Here is a 12,173-nt window from a genome sequence, read left to right on the forward strand (position 1 = left end):
AACGTGGGTTCATAGTCTAGCCAAAACTATGTGTGTACGTGTGTATCTCTTTACTAAAACCTCATTACACCTGAAATGTCACAGGTACTATTATGTTTCCATTTTAGAATTGAAGCTTCTGAGATAAAAGGAGGTTACATACTGTGTACAAGTTATACAGTTTAGTGGCAAAGTTTTGTTTCCAGGTCAGATAACGTGGATAATGTGAGACCGTACTGTATAATGCCTTTTCTTTGTAGGGAAAGAGAGAGTGAACTTGGGTCCTTTTAAAGACTATCCAGAAAAAAAATACTTTATTCACGTTTCACGATACTGTGCCCACCAGAAACGGACTTTTGTGACAGGGAATTTTTTCATCCCTTTCTGTTGTGTTGTGAATGATGTCGGCTTGACCGTAAAGAAGCCCATAGGTGAACTAACATCTTTAACTTGTGTTCCTGGTCATGAGATCCCATTGAAAAATATTTTCCGTCTCAGGCAGACGGACAATAAGATAAATTTTGGCTACAGACTTAAAAAATCTAGAAAGAAGGTGCTATCATAAGAATCAGGGTTGTGTCCATATTTATTTAGAATCATAAGTTTACCAAATGGGAGATATAAAGTTAGTCAAAGGATGCCCAAATTTTATCACTATTACATATTTGAAATATGTGTAGCAATTCAAAAGGTATTAACATGTTTAAAAAGGTAAGCAACCTTTTCTTATATTTATTTATCTCAGTCATACGGTAGCTCACGTTAGAGTCTCCAACGTTTTGATTTTGTTGGTGTGTATCCTTCCGGGGAAGTTATTTTCACATACAAATACATTTACTATAAAATGTATATATATACACACAAACACATATACATAATTTCAAGTACATTTATATGTTATATGCATATACGTTTGTATTTTTCCTCACACAAATGTGTTTCCAAATCAGTACATAGTGTCATAATTTCCAACAGTTGCCTAAGGGCGCAAAGTAAGGCTACACCCTATTTTAAGAAACAAGTCTTCTACTAAGTATTTTAAAGAATTTCCTTTGTTAAAAGCAATACTCTAATCAGTATTCCTACATATACATCAGTTTGCTTATTTTTAGGTTGATATGTAAATTAAATTCTCAAAAGTGGGTTATGTGAATTTTGACTTGTGATGTTGACAAATTTCTCCTTAACATGACTGTACCATTTTACATTTTCGCAGTAATGTATGGAGTATTTATTTCCATACTCAACACAACTCATTTTGCCTAGTTCTTATTCTAATGCTCCACTTTCTCCAAGCCTGAAAAAGCATCTATTTCCTTTGAATCAAGTTCAATGAGGTTTCTACACCTGTAATTTTAGCCTCATACGTCTTATAAAGAGGACAACAGTGTAATAATATTTCTCTTAAGTCTGTAGACTCAGCAAAATGAAATTTCAATCAAAGACCTATTTCTAAGATTATTTTAGGTAGCTCAACTTCAGACAACACATAAAAACTAGGCTGAGGACAGGATTTAGCATCTCTATTTGAAGTTTGAGTTTTATAAAAATCCCACGCAGTGTGGGCACAGAAAGCTCATGAAACAGTAGTACAAATGAGTAGGAAGGTGGTTTTTTTGGCCTCCTCCTCACTTCCTTGGTGACAGAAGTCCCACCCTAGGGTTCTGGAGATGTCTGAACACATGATATCTAGACACTGGGTAAATGAGATTGATAGCAGTTTATTAATCATATATCCTCACATCCCAGGGAAGGACGACACCATACACCATGGGGGTGGTTACACTAGGGAGCAGAGTAAACCAGAAGGGGCTGTGGGAGGCTGATTTTGTAGCAGCAAGATAGGTGCCCCCTTATTTCCATGGGAAGATGTGATTGGTTTGCTTGAATAATTTTGTGGGCTAGTAGGGAGGTGAAAGCCATTAGGTTGAGGACTAGGGTGCAGCTGATCTAGCTAATATTTGGATTACCTCGCTGAGAGCTTTTCCTACTGACTGGGGCATCTCTGGTTAGAGCAAGGGAACTCACGGGTAGGCCTTTGGGGGTCCTGTGAGGCTAAGACATTAAGATATTAAAGATATTAAGACAACAGGTGAAATTTTAGGCCTTAAAATACAGAATAAAGAAGGAAGAAACATGAAATAATTGCTCTTTAGTAATTTCATTATAAAAATTATTTCAAAATTTGGAACTGAAAAGCAGATTAAATATTCATAATAAAGCTGTACTATAAAAATCAGTATGATATTTTAGAGTGTTTTTTCCAATTAAAAAAAATTTTTTTAATGTGTATTTATTTTTAAGAGAGACAGAGTGCAAGAAGAGGAGGGGCAGAGAGAGAGGGACGGAGACACAGAATCCAAAGCAGGCTCTAGGCTCTAAGCTGTCAGCACAGAACCCAATGCGGGGCTCAAACTCACAGACTGAGAGATCATGACCTGAGCCAAAGTCAGATGCTTAACCAATTGGGCCACCCAAGTGCCGCTTTTCCAATTTTTTGTTGTTGTTGTGGTAAAACAGACGTAAAATTTACCATCTTCACCATCTTTAGAGCACAGATCCCTGAAATTAACCAAGACTTCAACTACGTCCTCAGTGGACTCCAGAGCTAGAAAATCATCACATCAGACAGAGTCTGCCAGTGGAATTGTTCAAGTGGAGGGACAGATTCCTGGTGCTTTCTACTACAGAATCTTCCCAGAATACTCTAGTATGTGCATTGTAAGGATTTTTTGGCGTGCATTAAAAAACAAAAACACCCATCAGTATGTAACATCTGCTTTGGCTCTCAGTATCCTATGTTACTATATCTGATTACCATTTCTTTTAATAATTTTGGACAGGGGTCCCTGGCTGGCTCAGTAGGTGCAGCACGCAACTCTTGATTTTAGGGTTAAGTTCGAGCCCCACATTGGGTGTAGAGATTACTTAAAAAATTTTTAATAGTTTTGGACAGTGAGTCTTGAAATGCAATCACAGAGGGAATCATTGCAGGAGGGAAGGCCTGGAGTTCTAAAGATTAAGAACTCTGTTCAAAGTCAAAGAGAACCTACTCCTCTGTCAATTCTTTTTTTTTTTTTTTCTTTTACCTCTTTTACTAGTTTAAGTATAAAAGAAAGCCAACAATGAGGAAAAACCAAAAGATACTCATGGATTGCCACATCTACGTGATTATCTTTTCTGGAAGGGGCATATTATCAAGTCATGTTAAACATCAAGAGAACTAGATCTCATCAAGATCACATTCTGCTAGCTGGTTTACTTACTTCTTCCTTGAGCACCAGATAACAATGTGAGACTCAGATGCCTCAGTGATTGCTGGAATTGGAAAAAAAAAAATCACCTGGAACCAAAAGGGGATATTGGGTAAATTCCATAACATTTTCAGCTGCAGGGGAATGAACAGGACAACAGACGGAAGCTTTATTAGGTTGATTTCAAGGTATTTTCCCAGCCCAGACTTCCACCATAGGGATAGTGTTCCAAGCATAAGAATTCCAAATACTTCTAAATCATTTTGAAAATCTATTACTTATTTTGAAAATACAGAATCAGCTATGTGGTTCTTCTAGATTAGAAGCAGGACAGCAAAGCTTTTATACAGTTTGCTGAGGAAAACTTTGGTTCTCCATACCTTCTTAAAGAATTCATTAAGGTTCAAAGCTGCAAGGAAACTCAATTTTCTTATGAATGTCCACGACTGCTAAAAATACAGGAATTTTCTCTGATCGAAAAGTTGGAATGGCAAACAATGTTTCATGTTGATAAAAAGCAAAACAAGGAAACAATTCAGCAGCTGTCTGGCTTATATCATGACTAACACATGGGAAATATTTCTGTAAAGAAGATCTGGAAAAGGATGTAGCAGCGAGACCAGCATCAATATATGCGAGACTCTATGCAGGGACTTCACCTGTTTTTGTTTGTTTCTTTAGACAAATCTGGCATGCATGAATTTATATAGAAATCCTAGAGATTTAGGTACTAAGAAACTGAAGGAACCAAAAGCAATACAGAAAAAAAATCCAAATTTAATGTATTTGTCTAAGACCAAGTATAGATGGTTTCAATAAATGAACTTTCTACTTCTTTGAAGAATAGCTTCCTCTTAAAACATAAAAATGTTCACACACATATATACTTCAAGTAAGGCATGGGCACTGAATCAAAAATTATGATATATTTAAATAAAAAAAACTCTACCAAGACCAAAACAAAAACGTAAGCATTGTTAATATATGGGTTTATAACACTCAAGACTTCTTTGTCCTAGTTAAGTCTAACGGTCTGTAATTCTGTATTGAATCCTGCATACATTTTACAAATAGTATATAGCACATATAGTTTGTAACCTGATTTTTCTACTGACTTTTTTCTGAGACATTTTCCATGTCCTCAATAATTTTTTTTCCTATCATTTCTTGCCTGGGTATTTTATAATGTATCTAAGCAATCAAGTGATTTGAATCAGAATGCTGAAAACTGCCTGATTGTACAATAAAGGATTATCCAGCAGATTCAGGGTGCTTAAACACTCTGCATTCCAAAGACAGACCTATGTTAAGGAAAACTGGCCCTTGACTGGCTTCTGGGAGGAAACCTTTGAGTCCCTGGAATAGTTGCCTTGATATGCTGTACTGGTTTGACCAGATAATTAATACTAACAATGCAAATTAGGGTGAATGCTTGCTTTTGTATGCCCAAAGCCCTCAGCCAGCATTATCAGTTTGACCTCTGAGGAACTGGAGATTGAGAAGCTCAGGTCAGTCATGTGGGTACGGCATGTCTACAAGAGCCCTAGTAAAAGCCAGGGACACAGGTTCAGATGAGCTTCTATATTTGGCACTAAGCCCGTTATCACACATAATTGCTGGAAGAAATTAGCACATCCTCATGTAATTCTAATAAGAGGCGACACCTAGAAGCTGACCTAGTGCCTCACAGACACTGCTCATCTTTCCCCTTTATTTAATCATTATCATTCACTCTAATAAACTTTAGACTTAAGTAGAGCAACTTTTCTAAATTTTGAGTCTAAATCATGAGTCCTTGTAGCAAATCATCAAGCCAGCAAGGTCTGAGACCAGTGGCACACCTCCGAAGATTACTTTCATCTTCAAATCACTAAAATGTACTTCTAGACATATTTGTTATGCCCAGAATTCGTGATCCCCAAAGACCACCAGGGAGCCGAGTCCGATGCAAAAGCAAAGAGCCTTTATTCAAGCTAGCTCGAGCTCAATCCCCTACCTGCACTGACGCAGCGGTGAGATGCCAGAGAGAGCGAGCGAGTTTCAAAAGCACAAAGGTTTTATTGGGGTCTAGGGGCAGTTGGTGAGGTAATGGCTGTGGCCTCAGCCAATTGGCTGGGGGTCGTGGCCTTCCCCAGCCACGCTGGGGAAGGGTCGGAGTCCTGTTACGCAGGTCAGCGGGCGTGTTTTGATCCGGAAGTTACTCAAGGTGGAGGACACAGAACAAGATGGAGTCGGCCGGCGTAGGACCGCCCTTTGAGTATTCCTTGCTTTTCACAGGGAAAATGTTTGAAAGAATGCTATTTTGATTACTATCATTAAATTCTAATTCTTTATTTGTATCCACTGTTGCTTTATATTGGCTGAGAGTTTATTTTTCTAGCTTTGTACATTGAATGCTTATTCATCATTTTATCAATTTTACCAAGCCAGCAAAATAACACGCATTGAATAGGTTTTGGAAATAGATTAGTGAACAGAAACAAAGTTCTATCATTCATTCTCGGCTCCCTACATGCCTTGAATTTCCAAAGAGTAGGAGACTGGCAATTTCCCAACTGATACATGGGATTTTGACTTTCATTCTTCTGGCCCTAACTTCAATTTAAATTTCCCATTACTTCAGGGCATATACCTATTATAAACTTTGAAAAGGAAATGACAAAATAGATCTCTACGGTAGCAACATCTACCAGTCACCATTATAACCATAACATCTTGCCTCCTTAATACTGGAAAAACCCAACACTAATATACTTTTTAATGCATCACCTATGTAGTATCCTTGCCAAAAATTTAACTGAAAATTCCATGCACGTTGTAGGCATGAAAAAATTGAGATTCCTATTTTTTTTCCCTTGTCACTGTTTATTTATTTAAAAAAATTTTTTAGGGGCGCCTGGGTGGCTCAGTCGGTTAAGCGTCCGACTCAGGCTCAGGTCATGATCTCGCGGTTTGTGAGTTCAAGCCCCGCGTCGGGCTCTGTGCTGACAGCTCAGAGCCTGGAGCCTGTTTCAGATTCTGTGTCTCCCTCTCTCTCTGACCCTCCCCCGTTCATGCTCTGTCTCTCTCTGTCTCAAAAATAAATAAACGTTAAAAAAAATTTTTTTTTTAAATAAATAAAAAATAAAATAAATTTTTACAGTATAATTACCATAGTGTTTTATTACCTTCAGGTGTACAATATAGTGATTCAACAATTCTATACATTACTCAGTACTCATCATGATCTGTGTACTCTTGGTCCCCTTCACCAGTTTTATCCATCCTCCCCTACTCCCCACAGTGGTAACCATCAGTTTGTTCTCTATAGTTAAGAGTCTGTTTTTTGGTTTGTCTATTTTTTTCTTCATTTGTTTCTTATTTTTTTAAGTTTATTTATTTTGTTTTGAGAGAGAGAGCATGTGCAAGCTGGGGAGGGGCAGAGAAAGAATCCCAAGCAGGCTCTGCGCTGTCAGTGCAGAGTCTGACACAAGGCTTGATCTCGAGATGGTGACCTGAGCAGAGATCAAGAGTTGAATGCTTAGCCAATTGAGCCACCTAGGTGCCCCTTGTTTTGTTTCTTAAATTTCACATATGAGTGAAATCATATGGTATGTCTTTCTCTGACTTATTTCACTTAGCATTATATCCTGTAGATCCATGTTATTGCAAGTGGCAAAATTTTCATTCTTTTTTATGGCTGAGTAATATTCCACTGTAGATATGCCCACATCATCTTTATCCATTCATCAGTTGATGGCCACATGGGCCACTTTCATAGTTTGGCTATTGTAAATAATGCTGCAATAAACATGGGGTGCATACATCTTTTCGAATTAGTGTTTTTGTATTCTTTGGGTAAATATCCAGTAGTGAAAATACTGGGTGCTATGTTAATTCTATTTTTAATTTTTTCTGGAAACTCCATACTGTTTTCTTCAGTGGCTACACCAGTTTGCCTTGCCACCACAGTGCCCGAGGTTTCCTTTTTCTCCACATCCTCACCAATATTTGCTACTTCTTATGTTGCTGACTTTAGCCATCTTGACAGTTGTAACATGGTATCTCATTGTGGTTTTGTTTTGCATTTCCCTGATGATGAGTGATGTTGAGCATCTTTTCATATGTCTGTTGGTCATCTTGTCTTCCTTGGAGAAATGTTTGTTCATGTCTTCTCATTTTTTAATTAGATTGTGTGTGTGTGTGTTCTGTAAATTTTTATATTTTGGGGGTACTAACCCTTTATCGGATATGTCACTTGCAAATATCTTCTCCCATTCAGTAGGTTGCCTTTTAGTTTTGTTGACTGTTTCCTTTGCTGTGCAAAAGCTTTTTATTAAAAAAATTTTTTTTAATGTTTTTTTATTCCTGAGCGACAGAGCAAAAGAAGGTGAGGGGCAGAGAGAGGGAGACACAGAATCCGAAGCAGGCTCCAGGCTCCAAGATGTCAGCACAGAGCCCGACATGGGGCTTGAACTCACAAACTGTGAGATCATGACCTGAGCCAAAGTTGGATGCTTGACCGACTGAGCCACCCAGGCACCCCAAAAGCTTTTTCTTTTGATGTAATCTCAATAGTTTTTGTTTTTGCTTCCCTTCCCTCAGGGGACCTATCTAGAAAAATGTTGCTACAGATGATGTCAGAGAAATTACTGCCTATGCTGGCTTCTAAAATTTTAATAGTTTCCTATCTCACATTTAGGTCTTGAATCCATTTTGAGTTTATTTTTGTGTATCGTGTAAGAAAGTGGTCCAGTTTCCCCAACATCATTTATTGAAGAGACTGTTTTTTTTTTTTTTCAGTTGCATATTTCTGCCTCCTCTGTTGAAGATTAATTGACCATATAGTCATGGGTTTACTTCTGGGTTCTTTATTCTGTTCCATTGACCTATGTGTCTGTTTTTATGCTAGTACCATACTGCTTGGATTACTACAGCTTTGTAGTATATCTTGAAATCTGGGATTATGATACCTCCAGTTTTGTTCTTTTTCAAGACTGCTTTGGCTATTCAGGGTTTAATTTGCCATTGTTTAAATAGTCAGATATTCCATTAAAACAGGAGTGACACTGAAATCATAACTATATTATGAATTCTCTCATTTGGTGAAGACATACCTATAAAGACTAACATTCAATAATTTCTCACCAGTGTGAACTGGCTGATATTAAAAAAGTTTGGGCCATACCTAAAGGCATTCTCACATTCCTTATGTTCTTAGAGTTTCATTATCTGTATGCATTCCCTGATGTGCTTTAAGGGCTGAACCATATCTGAAGGCTTTTCCACACTTCTTACACACGTAGGGTTTTTCACCAGTATGAATTCTCCCATGTTGAACAAGGTTTGAAGCACGACTAAAGGTCTTCCCGCATTCCTTACAATCATAGGGTTTCCCACCAGTATGAATTTTCTGATGTTGTGTAAGGTATCCATACATTTTAAAGGATTTCCCACATTCCGTACATTCATAGGGTTTCTTATCAGCATGGATACTCTGATGTGCAGTAAGGTGTGAACTACGTCTAAAGTTTTTCCCACATTCCTTACATCTAAAACGTTTCTCATCAGTATGAATACTCTGGTGTAGAGTTAGATTTCTATAGAAAGTAAAGGTTTTCCTACATATTTTACACTCATAGGGTTTCACACCAGTATGAATTTTTTGATGTTGATTAAGATACCCGTGCAAACTAAAGGTCTTTCCACACTCTTTACATTCATAGGGTTTCTCACCAGTATGAGTTTTCTGATGTTGAACAAGGTTTGAGCCAGTACTATAGGCCTTCCCACATTCCTGACATTCAAAAAGTTTCTTACCAGTATGAATACTCTGATGTCGAATAAGATTTCTAGACAAAGTAAAGGCTTTTTTACATTCCTTACATTCAAAGTGTTTCACACCAGTATGAATTTTCTCATGTTGATGAAGGTATCCATATAAGCTAAAGGCTTTTCCACATTCCTTACATTCATAAGGCTTCTCACCTGTGTGAGTTTTCTGATGTTGAAAAAGTTTTGAGCCCGTAGTATAGGCCTTCCCACACTGCCTACATTCAAAAAGTTTCTCGCCAGTGTGAATACACTGATGTCGAGTAAGATTTCTATACAAGGTAAAGGTTTTCTTACATTCCTTACATTCATATGGTTTCCCACCTTTATGAATTCTCTGATGTAGAATAAGGTATGAGGCAGTGGTATAGCCCTTTCCACATTCTTTACATTCATATGGTTTTTTACCAGTATGAACACTCTGGTGTACAGTAAGTTGATGACCTCTTTTAAAGGCCTTTCCACATTTCTCACATACATAAGGTTTCTCATCAGTATGGATTTGCCCATGTTCAACAAGGTTTGAGCGCCTACTAAAAGCCTTCCCACACTCCTGACATTTATAGGGCTTCTCACCAGTATGAATTCTTTGATGAATTCTAAGGTGTCCACCTTGACTAAAGGCCTTCCCACATTCCTGACATTCATAAGGCCTCCCGCCAGTGTGGATTCTCTCATGCTGAATGATGTGTGAGGCATAAATAAAGGCCTTCCCACATTCCCTACATTGATAGGTTTTCTCACCAGTATGAAATCTCTGATGTACAGTAAGTTGATAACCGCTTTTAAAGTTCTTCCTGCATTCTGAACATTGATAGGGTTTCTCGCCAGTATGAAATCTTTGATGTAGGGTAAGTTGATAGCCACTACGAAAGTTCTTCCCACATTCTTTGCATTCATAGGGTCTTTCGCCAATATGAAACCTGTGATGTAGAATAAATTGATAGCCACTACTAAATTTCTTCTGACATTTCTTACATTCATAGAGTTTCTCTCTGTTATATATGCTCTGATGTTGTGTAGAAGATACATCTTTTTCATAAGTGGGCATTTCTACATAGCTGATTACCTCACAATGTAAATCCAAATCTGAAAGAAAAGAAGAAAACAAAAAAATATTTATATTTCTTATACAGAGAATATGGGACTTCTGTGAAAGAAATATGAACCAACACTTGTAACAAATGAAGCGCTTATTGAATTGTAAAATATGGTTATGAACTTTTTGAAAGGTCAAGAATTCAGAGATGTATGTGAAGTTACATAAGATAGTGAAGTTTCTGAAATTTAGGTGTGGACCACGATCTTTGGCAAGCTTGCTATAAATCTGATATCCTGCCTGTGTCACGGACAACTACATTAGAAGTGAGAGGAAAAAAAATACCTTGGATGGCATCTTTATTTTGAATCTATCACTGATTTAAATACAGATCAAAGGTTAAGAATTCATCCTAGGTTTGTCCAGTGATTTCTCTTTACTCTTGGAATACGATCCAAACCCCTTTCTGAGGATAGCAGGACTCCTCCTTACCTATATGGCATCATGTCCAAACACCGACCCCTCTGCGCCCTGTCTCCTTCTTTTCAGCATTTAGAATATGGTACAAACTTCCCTATCACTTGATGCTTTCCACAGACGATTTCATCTGACCAGAATCCTTAGACCTGAGCACTTTGTAGGTTGATCCTTCTCATCCTTTAGTCTCAGGATGAATATCCTACCCTTAGAAAGGCTGCACCTGCTAACTCTAAGTATTATACCCATAAAAAGTCTCCCTTTTTATGGTCTAGCACTTCATTCCTTCCACCATCCCTTTGTTTCCAATTATGATATCATTAATTTCCTTATTTGATATATTTTTTTAAGATACAAAATTTTTTTAAAATGTTTATTTTTGAGAGAGAGAGACAGACTGTGAGCAGGGAAGGGGCGGGGGGGGGGGCACAGAATCCGAAGCAGGGTCCAGGCTCTGAGCTGTCAGCACAGAGACTAACGCAGGACTTGAACCCATGAACCGCAAGATCATGACCTGAGCTGAAGTTGGATGCTTAACTGACTGAGCCACCCAGGCGCCCCTCCTTATTTGATATTCTAAACAGTTCCCTAAACTTCCCCCAGAGCAGACACAATTCTTCCTTTTTCATCACTGAATTACAGGGTTATGATGTATTATAGGTGCTAAATAATTAATTGATCTTGCTTATCTTCAGTTCTGTTATTCCTTCTCCATTCTAAATATACTAAATCTGTGTTGGTTCATCTCCTTTACCACATCCTCTCTTCCTTTCCCTTATTTTCAAGACCAGCCATCCTTCTACTTCCCGGATAAGTATTTTGATATGTTTTCAGTCAATTCACAGATATGTACTCAAATCAAATAAGAAATTCCTTCCATGTGGAGATGCTGGAGAGAATCAAGAAATTATAATATGGAGGAATGTTTTGGGGTACCAGAGTGTCTGGGACTGACTGTTAAAAGGAAATATCAGACATAAGCTGGAAGATGGCAATCGAGATTCAGGAAAAGACTCAGGAGTATCAGTGCAGAATGAAGGGGGCATGAGTCAAGGGCAAAGAGTATTCATCTGTGACTCAATTGTGGGATGTGTATAGCAGGTGGAATGATACATACTCTGACCTCAGAAAATAACGCTGAAAATAAGAGCAACATCAGAAAACAAAAAGCACTCCATCTAGAAAACTAAAGGCTCTTTACTAATTAAATGCTAGATCAATAAATGTAGTGGACAACCAGCAGAGGCAGAATGGATAACCACACAAACTTTGACTTGGACGTCAAGACTGATGATGACATGCATACATCATGTAAGTGTGAAACGATTTATTACTCGTATAATGAGGCTTCCTAGAAAGAGCAGAGTGGTTCTTAAATACATCTGAAAAGGACTTGAGTGATTTGAAAGAGATTGACTTAGGTTTTTTTGTTTTTGTTTTTGTTTTTTTTTTTAATGCTGGTTAGGGTGTGGTGCAGGGCTGAGGGTTCCTGGGCATGGTTTGAACTTTCCATGGGGACCAATGTAGGGAGCTCTCGGGCTTTTTATCAGCTTCCCCAAAAGTGGAGCAGAAGGAGAGGTGGGGCTTGAAAGCTGTCAGCAGTCAAAAATAAA

General features: G+C 38.0%; 1 protein-coding gene across 2 annotated transcripts in view; it reads right to left on the bottom strand.

Moving 5' to 3' along the window:
- Positions 1 to 6,372: 6,372 nt before the first annotated feature.
- LOC109256558 (zinc finger protein 573) overlaps positions 6,373 to 12,173 on the bottom strand; it is a 43,002-nt gene continuing 37,201 nt past the window's right edge. For both annotated transcript variants that reach the window (XM_053906374.1, XM_053906373.1), the window contains one exon: positions 6,373 to 10,133. In XM_053906374.1, the coding sequence (XP_053762349.1) occupies positions 8,422 to 10,133 (1,712 nt within the window). In that variant the 3' untranslated portion in view covers positions 6,373 to 8,421. The remainder of the gene's footprint in view (positions 10,134 to 12,173) is intronic.

Source organism: Panthera pardus, unplaced genomic scaffold, assembly GCF_024362965.1.
Source record: "Panthera pardus isolate Hobbes unplaced genomic scaffold, ASM2436296v1 HiC_scaffold_18, whole genome shotgun sequence".
Lineage (NCBI taxonomy): Eukaryota > Metazoa > Chordata > Mammalia > Carnivora > Felidae > Panthera > Panthera pardus.